This window comes from Crotalus tigris, unplaced genomic scaffold (genome assembly GCF_016545835.1).
Source record: "Crotalus tigris isolate CLP2741 ecotype Arizona unplaced genomic scaffold, ASM1654583v1 scf7180000024387.2241675, whole genome shotgun sequence".
Taxonomy (NCBI): domain Eukaryota; kingdom Metazoa; phylum Chordata; class Lepidosauria; order Squamata; family Viperidae; genus Crotalus; species Crotalus tigris.
Window position 1 is genome coordinate 2,145,815 of NW_024100557.1, and position 16,553 is coordinate 2,162,367.

At 34.5% G+C, this 16,553-nt stretch overlaps 1 protein-coding gene across 17 annotated transcripts in view; it reads right to left on the minus strand.

Moving 5' to 3' along the window:
- SGIP1 (SH3GL interacting endocytic adaptor 1) overlaps nucleotides 1–16,553 on the minus strand; it is a 115,823-nt gene that overhangs the window by 34,136 nt on the left and 65,134 nt on the right. For 4 of the 17 annotated variants that reach the window (XM_039329084.1, XM_039329082.1, XM_039329080.1 and 1 more), the window contains 3 exons: nucleotides 8,758–8,882; nucleotides 6,942–7,068; nucleotides 730–789 (listed from right to left, as the gene is read on the minus strand). In XM_039329084.1, coding sequence (XP_039185018.1) covers nucleotides 730–789; nucleotides 6,942–7,068; nucleotides 8,758–8,882 — 312 coding nt within the window. Of the gene's footprint in view, nucleotides 1–729; nucleotides 790–2,397; nucleotides 2,455–3,536; nucleotides 3,567–6,941; nucleotides 7,069–8,757; nucleotides 8,883–14,968; nucleotides 15,425–16,553 lie in introns of all 17 variants that reach the window. The other 13 variants (XM_039329078.1, XM_039329075.1, XM_039329068.1 and 10 more) reach the window with 6 other exon arrangements.

The window sequence follows — 16,553 nt, forward strand, 5'->3', positions numbered from 1 at the left end:
TATAAGTTCAAAATGCCATAGATTAAAGTTAGATGGTTCTTGTTCCAGCTAAAACAAGAAATAGGTTCATGGAATGAAACATTCATTATAAGGCAAGATGTAAATCTCATTAATAGCAAAGCTAGAAAAAGTCATACATAGTTTAATATGATGAGTGTCATTGGATAATGCTAAAGTATAAACGGGTAATTCATAATTTTTATAAACTGAACAATGTTAGTTTACAGTAAAAATCATCTTTACTTTCTAAAAATGCTAATGTACAATTCAAGCAATTAATTAGTATAATATAATATTTTATTAATTATTTGGGAGGTTTTCAGTATGATGGCAAATTCTACAAGTAGAAGTACAAACATACTTATGTATACATAATGTAATGACTATAAAATGCAAACTTGCTTGCAAAGCATATCAGAAGCCTTGGTTGACAGAGTCAAGTTCCTTGATTAGTAACTGAAGTTGGTTTTTTTTTATATTTACTGTATAAATATTCTCTCTTTTTACCTTTATATGAAAATAATTAAAACAATCGAATGGATATTGTAGCAATAACTCAATTTAAAAATGATTTTGATTGAGCCTGTCATTTCCACGAAGTAGCCATAGCATTAACTATACTGAAAAGTAGAGTAGGTTTCTTTATTTAGAAGAAGCCAATGGGCTTCTGTTAAAATATAAGAAGAAGGATGTTCAAAGGTCCAAGCCAATATGCTATGCACTACTTACCTTCAAAAGTCAAATAAAACTTTCCTCTGTCAAACCAGACGAGAGAAGGCTGTTCATTCTCTGTGTGGCCGGGAGTTGAAGCGGAATGGGAAAGGTTAAGGAGAGGAGAGAGAAGGACATAAGTGTGAATCAGAAAGGCAGGTTATTAATCTCACTACACGGAAAGAGGAGGTGCTGCAAGTTGTTAATGTGCAAGGAAAATTGGGGAGGATTTTAATCGACAATGGTCTTGTTTTGTTTTGGGAAGAAACAAAATAAGCAAGTATGGAATCCTATTGGATGGGGATAACTGGGAACTTCTGAAAATGTGATTGAGATTTTTTCTCTCTCTCTTCTTTAATTTTATTTATTTTTTCTTGGTGGGGTATAATATCAATGCCTGATACCAGTTTAATATAGTTTAATTCCAGTAGCTTTGTGTGGAATTTGCCATTTATGTGTCTTTTCCCTTTAAAACAGTGGTTCTCAACCTGTGGGTCGGGACCCCATTTGGGGTCAAATGACCATTTCATGGGGGTCGCCAAACAACGCAGTCCGCCATTTTTTTCCCTCTTTTCCTTAGCTGTGCTACTCCCTTTTATTCTATTGGCTTTTGAAAGCCAATAGAATAGACTCTCTTGAATAGAGTCTAATTCTATTGGCTTTCAAAAGCTAATAGGAATTGTCCAGGCTGTCTCTGCCCTGCTGAGCCTGCCAAAAGTCCCATTCTGCAAACGGTGCTGCACCAGTTGAGTAGTCCTCGACTTACGACCAGTTGAGTAGTCCTCGACTTACAACCGGTTGGGGGTCGCGGCATTAAAAAGGTTGAGAACCACTGCTTTAAAAGATAAAGCTATAGTCTATAAAGTTGTTCAAGCAAGAAACATTTAAAAATAAGAGAACCAAATAATGCTACATTTCTATTGTAAAACAATCATGACTCAAAGGGAGGCCTAAAATAGTTTCTGGAGCCACATGCACTATTCGTAAAGGTAACATACACTGTAAACCTGATATTATGGATCTTCAAAATTGATGGCCTTCCCAAGGGGACGTCAATATCTGGTTCAGAGTTTATCCAAGTAGCAATGCTTAATTGGGATTAATAAACTGGTGGACAGAATTTCTGTAATGCTGGTTAAGTGCAGGGTTTTATCCATCCTTTTACTTTATTAAAATTCCAAACAGGGAAGCTTTTAACATTACTTGTCAGCAATTAACAGTTTGTTTGACTTTCATTACTTAAGAATTCAGGCAATATGACTAACAATTGGAATTTCATGATAAACTTCTATTACTGAAATTAATGCACACCTAGCTGTAAAATTCCTGGAAACAATATATGTATCCATTTAGGCATGGATGTATGCATGGATGTCTTTCTGTCTCAGGTTGTTGGAAGAAGAACATATATAATTTTTTTTGTCCATAATAGTCCTTAATAAGTTTTGTTATTCCTGTATCAATGTATCAAACATTATGTCACCACTCAGAAACTCATTTTGGAGAAACGAACATTCAGAAGACAGAATTCTTATGTGCAACATGAGTTCCTCTATATCAGCTATGCATTTAATGCATTTGATTCTCATAGTGTCAATTGTCATAGTGAGAGTGGTAGTGAAGAAAGCATTTGGATGACAATGGCTTGGATTTAAAAAAAGCCCCACAACTCTGCTTGTACAGTACCTGCAGGTGGTTCACAGTGCCTTGAAAACATGGACAATTTGTCATTATAAGTATCATCTTCCAAAATCCACAAGCAAAAGAAATGCAAAAGAAAAACAATGAAAACACAAATTCTAAATGAAAACCAAGGAGCTCCTTATTAACCAAATCCACAAATATTATAATAAAAAAGATTTACATAGAAATGGTGGACACAGTTCTTTTATTATCAAAATCATGTTCAATATTACCACCAACACAAACACAAATATAAGAAAGGACAAATGAATGAACGAAATCTGTGCCATATTCTTTTGGATAAAGTATAAATGTATGGAATAAATCTCAGAAACTAAGAGAACAATACATGATAAAATAATATGACTAAGAAGCATGAATTTTCCGCTAAACATTATTCTTTATTTCAAATGAATGTGCGGGCAACCACTTCAATTTTTTAAATTCATAGATTTAAAGTCTTGTCCTTCTCATCTACTACCGCCTATTGCAATTATACCTATTCAAGTGTTATTTTTTGATTGAAAATCTTAATGGATTTCTCTGTTTTCAAGTATATTTCATTCAATCATTCTTGCAATATGAAGATTTTTCCCAATGTACATCCTTTCCTCATCTGTTTTGCTGTAAATGGGAGTAGCTTGCATGTTTGTGATGCAGCTGTCATGAAGACCCAGCAAGAAGGGGTCCTGCTCCAAGGGACAAGTTCCTAGCATGTATTTTGAAATTTGTGTTGTTTGTTCAAATGAAAGGCCCAAACTAATCTTTGTACAACCAAGTTGGTTCAACTGTAATTGCCACTTTATCCCCACAGTAGAAACTGCCCATCAAGTTTTTGTCTTCAGCTAGAAATTATTATATGTTAAACCATTCAGGATATTCATCTGGTAACATATGCAATTAGCCAAGCCCATTCCATCTCATTCAATACCAGACTACATTACCAATTTTCACAGCATCAAGAAGCTTTTTGAGTAAAGGATGCTTTTAAACAGATATGGTAAGTAAACACTCTTGTTTTTAGAAGACTAAATTCCATTTATTTCCTTCCAAAGCCAATACATTCTGAAACATTCCCTGGTGGGCTTTTTTTTTCTCATCTTTCAACAGAAAATTAAGGGAGATTGTTAAAATTAGGATACCTGTGGGAAATACGGTCCTTCCCTCCGTCCCTGCTCAGGGAGAGCATGGGGAGAACACAGAATTTGAAATTTTAATAATTGTTTTCTTCATTTAGAACAACGAAACAAATTTTTGAGCACAGCCACAGACATCCAACAGTATCAAAAGGACAAAACAGCTTGCTTTAATACAAGAAAAATTATTGCATTCAATAATACATTAAAAATAGTCTTAAAAGTGATTTGCCAAGAATGTGACCATTCCTATGGCTCTCTCTAGCACAGAAATACAGATTCAACAAATTTCAAATATAGAAATTAAGAAATTAAATGGCATTGTACTATATATACCTAGTTTGAGTTATTTTAATATTCTAAACATAAATAATGCTTAGCCATTTATTTTAACACATAAGTAATCATTAAATATAGCAATGATAAAATAAGAGCCAATATGATTTCTTAGCCATTTTTCTTGCATAATTTACATAATCATTTTGTACTACAGCCTATCTATAAATTGAATATAGATTTTTCAGAAAGGCAACAAAGATTTTGAAGCACTTGATTAAACGTTTAACAAGTTACTAGTTGAATGCATGCTCTAGATCTAGCCGAAAGTAAATTCACCTTCTAATAACAAAAACAATTGCAATAAAGTAATGTTTTAGAGTTAAAAGACGGAAAACGTTCTGTAAAGGGGAAATTACAGTGTCATGTATCCATCGTGTAAAGAAAAATACAATTATTTCAGTTCTTTCTGTTTCTCATATTGTCAACTTTGATTTATTTTGAAAGAATATTCAAACTGTTGCCATTCTGATTTCAATCAGAATAATTAGGTAGATAATCAAAATGCCTTTCCATATAGACTAGAAAAGAGTTGAGATAAAGTTACATAAGAGGGGCATAACAGAAATTGTGATAAAGCACAATTTAGATTAATAGTAGAATGAGACCGTGTGTGTAAAAAAACAGCAAAGGATATTATAACCTAGCGATAAATGTGAAGTTTAACTGATATATAAAAGGGCACAAATATTGATGAAATAAGAAACAGATCAAAGAGCAAATCTGAAATCTGCAGCAGAATGAACTCTATCTGACAAAAGAATTTTTAAAAACAAAGTTATGCAACTGAAATTGAGGATGGCAATGGGAATCAGAATATATGATCCAAGAAGATGAGAATGAAAACAAAAGTGAAAGAAGCAGCAAAGAAAATGGCAGGAAGAACAAGAAAGACTAAAGAAACAATGAAACAAAAGGAAAGGATAGAGAATCTATGATTCTAATACTGTAATGCAGATTCTTTAGGGAGGAATAATATTTTAGTAATGTTTTTCACATTTCAAATTCTTAGAAGGTTCATACTCATACATTTTAGCTGCTTTTAAATTTTTATTGTTTTCATTGTCTGAAATTCATTTAAAACACATTTTGTTCATAACATTATTTTGACAATGTCAACATATAGCTAGTTCCTGCTTTTTTCTACTCAGAATTGCATTTTCTGTATATTGCATTATTTAGCATAGATATATTTAATTTAGCAATGATTCCTACAACTATCAAATGATCAGACTGCTGTTCTGTTTTACAGATTCTTGAACAAATATAAGCCTGACCCATTCCAGATGTTTTCAACTCTAAGTACTATACTGTACTCCTTTGCTATTTAAACTACAGTAATCAAGGCAGAAGAGAAATAAACTTAAAAAAAATATCTAGAAGGCACCAACCTATCTACCTTGTAGTCTTTCCCAAACAAACAAGCTCACTGGTGATGAACTGCTGTTTTACTCAGATTGGGTGTCCTTCACCTCTGGTCATGATCTTTAAAAATTTGGAGTTTCTCTCTGCAGGCAGCAAATAGTGGCAATCCACATCTTGTCTTTAACTGGGCACTCATATGCCATAAGAGGAAATGCCTGACAATTCTCCAATAATATCACAGGGTTGAAGGACATGATAAAAAGACCAAACTCCAGAAATAGTCTGCCAAGATATGTGCCACTATGATAACAAGATGACTTCCTTTTTGTTTGTTTGTTTGGGGAGTGGGGAGAATTTCTATGATGATGTACACTAAGGGGCAAGAAGGATGCTTTTGGATTCTGGCCATCATTTTTATTTCATTATTTGTATTCCACCTTTATTAATTTTTACAAATAAGGTAGTGAACATATCAACACACCTTTGTCTTCCTATATTGACTAGAAAGGTTGTGTTCTGGTACGCAGTTAGTTTTATGCCAATGCTATAGACCTGTAGCAGAAAGGAGCTTATAATAGCAATAGCACTTAGACTTATATACCGCCTCCCAGTGCTTTACAGCACACTCTGAGCGGTTTAAAATGTCAGCACATTTCCCTCTATAATCTGGGTCCTCATTTTACTGACCTCGGAAGGATGGAAGGCTGAGTCACCCTTCAGCCTGGTCAGGATTGAACTCCAGGCTGTGGGAAGAGTTTGCTTGCAATGCTGCATTTTAACCACTATGCTACCAATGGTTAGACACAGCAGCATTTTTATATTCTGTTTCCTCTGAAATGTAAAATCAAAATACTTGGGTGATACAAAGCTAGTTTCCCTTTCTTTCTCCCTGGCTCTCTATTAAATTGCTAAGATACTAAGGGATATACATGACAATTCTATACATATTCAGTAGCTTATTACAAAGCACATAGTTCAGTTTAATTTAGCACAAAGCAGTAGTTCAGTCTTTAGTTTAAAAATATTGGTTGATTTTAACTAAGAACTTTTTAATGTAAAAATCTGAGATCTATTCCTTTCTTGCTCTGATTCAGTCTTGGAAAAAAGGAACAGTTAAAGATGCAACTTTCTGAACCAATATATGTTAGTTAGGAGTGTGTTCTGTCTGTATAATGTAGGGGAAAAATGAATGTGTACGCTGAATACGAATGTGTTCACCTTTAGATCCTGCTATCATATATAATCTGTATAATCCTATTTGTAATCTATAACAGCGCTCCCCCAACCTTTCTTGTGCCAGGGAGCAGTTTTGGAAGAAAAATTATCTTCCCTGGAACAGGGGGAGGGATGGTTTCATGTGCAACCTAGATCCTGCGCATATACAGATGAACCTTCGCTTGCTCGCCCACCGCTTGTGCGGTCTGGTTCCTAACAGGCTGCGGACCAGTACTGGCCCAGGGGGATTGGGGACCCCTGAGCTATAAGATCCTACTATTATGTATAGAAAGATATGTAAAAAAAATATAGTGGCCTAAAGAGAATCACAGTTGCGATTCTCCGTTATGATTTTCCCGTTTTTTTCCATTTTCCATGCAACATGATGATAATGAAACAAAGAAAACATAACCAAAATAAGAATAATCAGAAACCAAAGGATTTAAGCCATTCTGCTAACAGAAACCATTATTCAAAAGAAAAAAAAGTTGTTACCAATTGTAGGAGTAGTAGCTGCACTCAAGGAATTGGTGGATGAAATAGAAGAGGTGCTTTCGGCACGTGCTAAAGGTGCTATTGGAGGAGGACTAGATGAGTGAATTGGAGGGCTGAAAGGTCTGGACTATAGATAAACACAAAGAACATTAGAAATACATACAACAATCACTTAATGAACCCACTCAGTACTCAAAAATATTCATAACTCTACATAGCCTTAGATTTGGGGGTAAATTGAAGATTCATCCATAAATATCAAATAGATGCTTAGTTTGATTTCTCAGCAGCCATTTCCTGACTACAACTGATTGCAAGTGTCATCTTTAATTAATATAATTTTGGGTTTGCCCTTTTCCTCTCTTCATCCAAGTAGAGTGTGATGCCAAAGCTATGGGCCACTTTTGAATTTTGTTTTATTTTGAAGAAGCAAAATGGAATCTTTCTTTTGTTAAGGGGGGAAAACCCATGCATTCATTCTTAAAAATCCCCAAACCAACCTGAAAACCATGTATGATCTTATTACTTTTGAAAAGCCAATAGCTGACAAAAGTTACATATTCCAACCTAATCAATAGGTTCTGAATTCAGACTTGCCTTTCAGGAAATGGGAGCATTGCAATAAGGATTTACCTGATAGGAGATTGGGATTAAATGGTTAGCTGATTTCCCTTTGCTACCCCCCCCCCAAACTTCAACCCCTTCTTCCATGCTCTCAGAGAACGGTTTATCAAAGAGACACAGTGTCCTGACCTACTGGCTTTCAGCAAGTTGTAAATTAACTAGGTGTTTTCACTTAATTTGTAAGGAAAGCTGACAGTTTAATTCAATCTATGTTCAAGTCTAGAGTTCCATCCTAGGAAACTGGTCTCAAAGGGCAAGGTAAGAAATTGAGAATTACAGCAGAGAAGAGTAATACACTTACAGGCCCTTGAGAATAGGTCATAATAACAAACTGTTTCAATTTTAACTATACTTGGGCAAAGGTTTAATGCTAGAAGCCTTCAGATGTCTATCAGTTCTAATTTCAAGGGCACGTACTACTTGAAAGGCGTATATTAATTATAATAAAGCCTCCTCGTACCATGGGCTACAGATATAAACCTTTCTATCTTCTAGCTTGGTGCCCAAAGCTAATGATGCTCCTGTGGGTTGAGTGGTCTCATTTTTGGTGTCAGTATACAATCTTATTGTATACTAAATTCTGAATTTTTTTTGTATCATGAAAAACAGGTGAAGATATTTTAACAAAAGTCACATTCCAGCTTCATCTTTCTGTCTATTAAGTACAAGTCTTTTCCAATCCTATATTTTTTAATAAGTATGAGATTACCTTGTGAAGGAATAGTTGCAAATAGTAGCCATGGTGATTGATTTGAAATGATAAAGAACTATAATTTATTATCCTTTCGTTGCATGAGAAAAGCTTGATATTCTTGCTAAAGTAATAATTCTAAAAAAAAAACCTTCATGAAGGCCAACAAAACTAGCCTATAATTTTAAATTTAATTCATTTTAAAAATTTAACATTAAATTATAACACTCTTCTGGATATTTTCCAACAAAAGCAAGAATTTAGCTAGAGACCTAACCAATATAATTTTTACATCTTTTATTCATTTTATTCACTTATTAATTTATTATACCGGTTTATTTAATATTACTTATTATTATTATTATACTGGTATTCCTCATACTCAGAATAAAGCCAGTCCACAGTGGTTAATGTAATATCTGTTCATATCTACAGTGCCTCCATAGTAGACAAGAGACATCCTCAGTGCAGTTAGCAATTCTTAAAAAATCTAAAACCTACCACATCAACACCTGGCTTTCCTGGAGGTAACTTCGGACGAGATGGGGGTCTAGGTGGCGGCGGGGGTGGAGTAGGGCTGCTGCAGGATGCCAGTGGGGTTGCAGGGCGAGCAGGGGATGATGACCCTGAAAGAAATGTACATTATCGGCCTGGTGTTAAATTACTCTCATGACAGCTCCCTCATACCTTTAAAGTATATATGCCACAGTGTGGAGAGTCAATCAAGCTAAACAACTGCAAAACCAGCTTGGGATTTGGGTCAGGGGTTACTGAGTAAACATATGCATTCCTATATGTGGACTCAAACTGGATGAAATAGAAAGTTCTAGCCACATAGGTAACCATGAAATAGAACAGCTTATTTCTCTGCTTTTATGCCAGTGCAGTTTTCACACATACGTTAACAATATATATGCTTTGGATATGTTTGCTTGTGCATAAACCTTACAAAGTTTAATTCAAAAGGAACACTGGTTGAACTGCATCATTTTAGATTAAGTGTGGCTACTCAGCATTCCAAAATATTGCCCTTTTTAATATTAACTTGTAATAAATGGACAGTATGTTATTGTTCCAAAAATTTAATCGGGGGCACTGCAATCAATTAATAATGATAAAAATAGGTAAACTGCAAACCTACACATATTTATTTAGAAATAAATCTGATGATGTTCAATTGAATATACTCCCATGTAAATGGCTTTGCAACCTTAGTGAATGGTAAATCACAGTAAAAAAAGGATAAAAAGCTGGCAAATCAGATAACAATCAAGGATGATTAAAATTGTGAAAATCTGATATTACTCTGGAGAAAAATGCATGTCCAGAATTTAAGAAATTGATACAATTCTTACTCTTTCAAGGGTAATTTTCCCCAAAGTGTCGAACACGTTTTCTAAATTGCCACTGACAGTTGTTAAACAAGCTGTTTCATTTAAGTATAATCATTCATTATGAAAGAATAATACTGAAACTGATTTAATTCACATGCCAATGTAAATCCAACTACCATACAAATTCTTTTTGTTTGTTTTTGGGTGGGTTTTTTTTTTGCCAACAGACTAGAATGTCTTTTTTGAAACTTAAGAATATGATGTATCTTTAAAAATTACCCTAGAAGAACTCCAATATCATATCTCAAATGACTTCAAATGACTTCAAATGATATCTAAGCTATTACTTATGTTTGGTAACATCAAACGTTTGTTTTAATTGGAAGAATCCATGCTGTGTCTTCTTTCTACTCTATCAGTATTCTTCCTGGAAACTAGAACAGTTGCAGCATAGAAGGAATTCACAGCATGGACTCCTTGTATGCACGGTAAATGTACAGCAGTGATTAGTGTGTATCATAGGAAGGAAGTATGCTGCAATTGCTTTCATGCTGCCAAAGGGAAAATATAAAAAATGAGCCCTAAAACTTATTTTATCCATTCCAATGAATAGTACATTACATTTCTTCTTTCTCCCAAGATACAAAGTTTATACATAGGGCTGCACAAAGCATTTGGAAGAGGTGCTTTATAAAACATATAGTGTGAACGAAGTGCCCCTCCTTAAAGAGTTAAAGCAGCCTCATCCTCCAGAAGGCTTGGAGTAAATTGTGGAAGGATTTGCCTGATTGTCTATGCATATGGTATGTCTGCATGCGATGCCACTTTGGGGGCAGTCAGTATAGAAAAATTGTACCTGCAAACAAATACACAGGCAGCTAAGAAAACCTTTAGGAAGAGGTGACTTGGATGTGACTTGAGGTGACTTGAGGATGAATATTTGGGTTGTGTAAGCCAAATATTGCAATACTTTACAAAGATCCCATTTTAAATATTTGGCACAGTCCTATCAAATGGCAAAGATTTATTTCAAGGGAATAAAGAAAGGAGGTAACCAATCAGATTTTTGTGGTGCTTTCCTAAGTCCTAAACTGAACCCTTTAGTATCAAACAAGACATTCTTGTCAGGAGGGTTGATCTATCATGTCAGTATTAGTGAAACTTATAAGCACTGACTGATTACATGCATCATGCAGTCAGTAAAACACTCAGCTGCAAGGAGAGGGTGGATGGATGGAGCTTTAAAATACAGCATCATAAATTATTATGTAATATTTGTTGCATTACTAATTTTCTATTTGCTAAGCATGCTCTGAATAATTTGCTTATGCGAGATAAGGTTTTGGAAAAAGTTGACAATTTAGGTTTTTTTAGTGACCCATACTACTGGAGTAGTACATCTTTTGCTCTGATACTAATTTTCCTTTCCTTTCCTTTCTCTTTCCTGTCCCATCCTGTCTTGTCCTGCCATGTCCTTTTTCCTTTCCTTTCCTTTCCTTCAGTACTGTATCATAAAAAAAAAATCTGCAAAATGATTGCATAAATATTCATTGTGTATTGCTGTACAGTTCAGTTTTCTCTGTTAGTGATAAATAAAGAAGAAATGTATATTGATAAACCTATATCTATGGAGATTCTCAGTTGTCCAGGTCATGGCTGTTTCTTTGTTTTTCCTGGAAGACGTTTCATTTCTCAACCCAAAAACTTTTTTTCCACTCAGAACTGAAGAAGCTTCTTGGATGAGAAATGAAACATCTTTCAGGAAAAACAAGGTCCGATTCCCTTTTGAAAAAGCACTCTTATGATGAATCTGTGCTATGAAACTAGTGGCGGTTTGTAAGAATACATCTATCTGCTGGAAACAACAAAGAAGCTTTATATTCAAGGGACCATACACAGAATTAAAAATGTTTCTACAGAATCTTCAGATATCTTAGCAATTTTCTAAAATGTAGTATTTGGTGTAGAACTTACTAGACAGTTCTGTCTCAAAATCAGAACAAGAAATGGATGCTTTTAATAGAACTGTCAAATCAGTGTCCATGTAATATGTTGAAGCTGATTTGACTGATAAGAAACAGACATTATTTTGAAACTATTTTGCATCTAACTCCAATCAATCATTATGATAATTTCTGTGGTAACTGACATTTCAAAAGGCTAGAATGGCTGTTCACACACAAATCTTTTTGTTATATTGTGTGTTTCCTGGATGTGTTTAGATTTTTTTTCTTTTTGACTTGGCTTTCTGGTTGTTTCCCATTTTTTATTGTAACAAGTAAAGTGAAAAAGGAAAAGGAAGGGAAGGAAAAAAGGAAAGGAAAGGAAAGGAAAAAGTAAAGTAAAACATTCTCTCTCCTTCCATCTAATTATTAAGCAAATGTATTCTTCCTTTTTGAGTTCTTGACATATACTGCAGAATTCAGAATAACTGGATTAAGTTACATTATTTTTATTGGGACTGGTGTCTGAAAATACACTCCTTTGCTCCACTTCAATCCACACATAAAACTTCATGGAAATATTATGTTGTGGTAAGTGCACAAGAAGAAACAATAGCCTTCAATTGTGTCCTTGAAAGAGTCAAAACAAGGAAAAATACAACAACCCCAAAAGATATTGTAAGAATTGATTTTAGTTACACAGGAAAGGAATTTTGAGATAGGAAGGCATATATGTCTACAGAACCCTATCATCCTTAACTGTACATACTGTTATATAAAACTGTAAGAGATGTTAAAAGCCTGATTAACTTCAGTCTTCCAGTACCAGTCACTCGTGGGAATAATAAGTGAAATAGATAACACACAAACTATTTTTGCACTTGCTTTTTATATCAAAAAATATGAATCCTAGATTGCTGTAAACAGATAATGTTGCAATTATATTGCAGATCAAACCCAGGCCTAACTTGTATTTTTCAGGGAGAACATCTTAATCAAAATCAACTATCAAACTTCAGGAAAATAAAACACTTCAACAAATAAAAGAAGTGTTTTTCCCCAGAATATTAACTGTGAAAGGTTGATTTCTGATTTTTTACAAAAATAATTTAAATTAAAAAAGGATTTCTTCCACCTAGGGCATTTCAAACTTGCATAACTGATTTTTTATTACACTGATAAGCTATACAAAACTGTTTTGTACCTAGAGCAGCAGTTACTCACTTCATCATCCATCTGTAGATAGAATATACAAGCTTTAGGCTATTCCATTTATCATATCTGGAATATACAAGGCCATCCCTTGCTTTAAAAGGAAACACTAATTTTAAAGACTAATGATAACATGTACTCTGTTCCCTAAAAATAATAATGATGAAATTTGCTATTAAGGAAAAAATATAGCATTGAACTTGAAGGATAAGTTCTAAGACCTCTATAATGGTTTTTGGGTTTTTTTTGCCTCAAAATAGAGTTTAAATATATTCCTTCTTTCTGTTCCCCTCTCTCAGAATTCACTCTTGCTACAAAAGGCATTTTCTTTGAAAATAAGGATAAGTAAGTATCAACAGGGACAGGTTATCAAAGATAAGAGAGAATTCTTCAGTCTCAGCTTAGATGAACACATTGTTGATTTCCTATCTGTAATTAGGTAATAGATAGTTTTCATTTCTTTCCAAAACTGAATTGGGAAAAAGAGAAAAAATACAAAGCATATGTTGCCCAAAGGAAGTTACTTACTGGACATGCTCAAGAAATTATTCTCATATAAGAAAAAAGCTACAGTTCTTTTTCAGACTCTAGAGCAGTGTTTCTCAACCTTGACCATTTTAAGGCATGTGGACTTCAACTCCCAGAATTCCACAGCCAGCAATGCTGGCTGTGGAATTCTGGGAGTTGAAGTCCACATGCCTTAAAATGGTCAAGGTTGAGAAACACTGCTCTAGACAATTGTTTTTAGTTACAGAGATGGGTTTAGCTTGTTGTTTGTAGAAATAATGGGGTGTATGTTTCACCGCATCCCTTCTTTTTATTTTTTAAACTACTTAAAGGATATATTAGGAAACATAACACATTTTAAAAGTATTTGCAGGGAAAGCAACCCAAAGTGTTGTTCCCCTGAAGTGTTCATTATTAATCTGAGATTTAAATATTTTTCTTTCCTGCTAAATTCACACCAGAGCTCCTATTAGTCTGAGAAGAGCCAAAGATATGTTCTTGTCCTCACAAAGGGCAGGAGTTTGCTTTGATGTCATTTGGAGCGCACCTTAGAGTCCATGGTACACTACAACAGCTTCAGAAGTAACTCAATGGATTTCCTGCGGACTAAAATAATTTTTCACACTAACCATCTTTGTTTCTTGGGCTACTACAATCATCTGATATATCCATATTTGTATTTCCAATGAAACAGCACTATATATAATTTGCTTTTGGGATTACTACATTGGAATTACTATATTAAGATTAAATTATTATCTTAAATTGAGTTCATCTCCTGATCACTGTATGGACATGTCCATTTTTTTCCAATCTCAAATCTAGAGGTTAGTGAAGCAAGAAAGACAAAACTGACTCTTTCTCTCCTCATTAACATTATAACACTTATTATACATGTTAGTTGATATCTGAGCTGATTTTCATGAAGGATTTAGCGCTATTCTTACATCCATCTTTAAAAAAGGAGCTTATGATATAAGCTAATTGAGACACTTCTTTTGATTGCCAATTAAAATTTCCATTCTCCCAGATCCCTATCCCATGTTAAGGAGAGTTTGGTTTGGCACCATTCAGTCGTGGGACAAAGATCACTACAGGCCCTGAGAGAGAGGAAAAAAAATCCTTCCTAGACAGATGTGATCTTTCCGGCTACTGTTTAAGTGCTATCAAATTGGTTTTTTTTTTCATAACTACTGATCATAGAAGTCATGAATTATATAGATGAAGGTGGAAAGACCTATTATACTTTCTTTTTCTGCAAAAAGGTCAAGAAGGAACTGTGGTAAGCTGGTAAAATATGAATTCTTTTCTTATGCTTTCCTCCTGAGGAAAATCGCCAAGCGAAGTAAAATAAAATACTTCATTTCTTGATTCAGAGCTTTGGTAAATTCTAGAGCATCCTTGATCAATGATAATATATTCCCACCGTTACCTGGTGCTTAAGACATAAAGCTCTCCCATCAACAATTAGACATTCAGCAATGGTAGGAAAATAAAACATACTATCAAGGATTCACAGTTGAGTTGGGTCACAAGAGCACGGAATTAAAAAAAAAAGGCCACCGGGCACAGTACAATCAAACAAAAGGGGATGATTGATGCTAAAAGCCAAAAAACAACAAAAACAAAAAAAAACTAACAGCTAAAAAGGCTTGTTTTTTCACACGGCAGCATTCATGGCCACACTGAAGCACACTCAAAGCCGTTCAGACATACCACTGGTGCTTCCTGTGCCACCGCCAGGGCTGGGTCCGGGTGATGACACCACTGTCCTGTAGGTAGGAGGTGGAGGGGGAGGTGGTGTTGCTGTCTGTCCCACCCCAAAATCTTTAGGAGATGCTGCTGGTGCTAAGTTATCATCTTTAACGTGGGTCTGCTCTGAAACCTTCTTCTGAACCTCTTCTAAATTGAGTGGAGATGGAACATTGCGAGAGATTTCAACCTCTGGAGGCTCTTCCGGGATTTCGGATGCCACAGGGGGGGACACCACTTTTTCCCTTGAAGTCACCTCTGGAGTTACATTTTCCTGGGACTGATCAGAAAAACTGATCCATTTATCCTCTGCATTATCAGTAACAGACTTGGGGGATAATACTGGGCCAAAAATGCTGTCCAAGTCATTGATTGATGGTAGTTTGTCACTTTTGACCTCTGTTGCTGTCTGGTCAATTCCTGTGGTCAAAGTATTTGATTTCAAACTTTAACATCAACTTGCACAGTTAGGTTGTATTATTGCTCTACGTATGAATGGGGCTTTTAAAATTCAAGCTACATTCTAGCACAAATACATTTTAATAACATATTTAAAAGGTGCTTTTGAGAACATAGTTGTCTGCAGGTGTCCATATAACTTTGAAATACATTTCATGTAAATTACATTCTTCTTTCAAAATCAAATATCATACGTTACATATTGATAGAGAAAATTACCTAGGCAACACAATTGACACTGTGACTTTATTACTAAATATTAGAAGAGAAATGGCAAAACAATACAAAATTTTAAAAAGGTGACGTATGTGCACATATGAACATGTATATTGCATAATGCATTGGGTTATGTGATATGCAATGTGGCATTATTTTAGCAAATAAAAAAGAATATAATTCGTAATACATTTCTAGTCTTATGATTGCTGAATCATCATTATTGCCAAAATAAATTTTAGTAAATGTAGCAGAATATTTGACAACAGATGTGTTAAGGGACAGGAAAAGATTCATAATGAAAAATTAATTAATGGTTGCTATATTCAAATAATTGCTGCATTACTAAATTTCAGGGATAATCTGAAATTAAATAAACTGTTTCACATTTTTTTCCTTCTGTGAAAGAAAACGTTAAAAGTTCAGCCTGTGTCTCAAGCTTTGTGATTAGTTGCCATTCAACAAAAGTTAAGCAAATTTAATTCCCAATGACAACAAGAGATACAGCCCCAGCCTCCATTTTATCTGAAATGGTCACAATTTTCCAAATCTGCATACAAAATAGAAAACAATGTAGCACTATTTTCTTTTCATAGAAAAGAAAAAGACTGTTCCATATGTGCAGAGCTCTGGATCACAGCTAATAAGTTCATTGTTGAAATATAACTTCTATAGTTATTATTCTGTAATTATGAATAAATAGATATAAAACCAAAATGCCCAATTTCTTTAGGAAAGCAAAAGTATATTAAATTTTTTATTCAACCCCCTCCCCCTTCCCGATTGCTGAATTCGATATGGAGAAGGCTACATTTGAGAAATTATGTATTTCAGTATATTTGTAGTCTTACCTTTCTATAAAAGTGTAGCATAT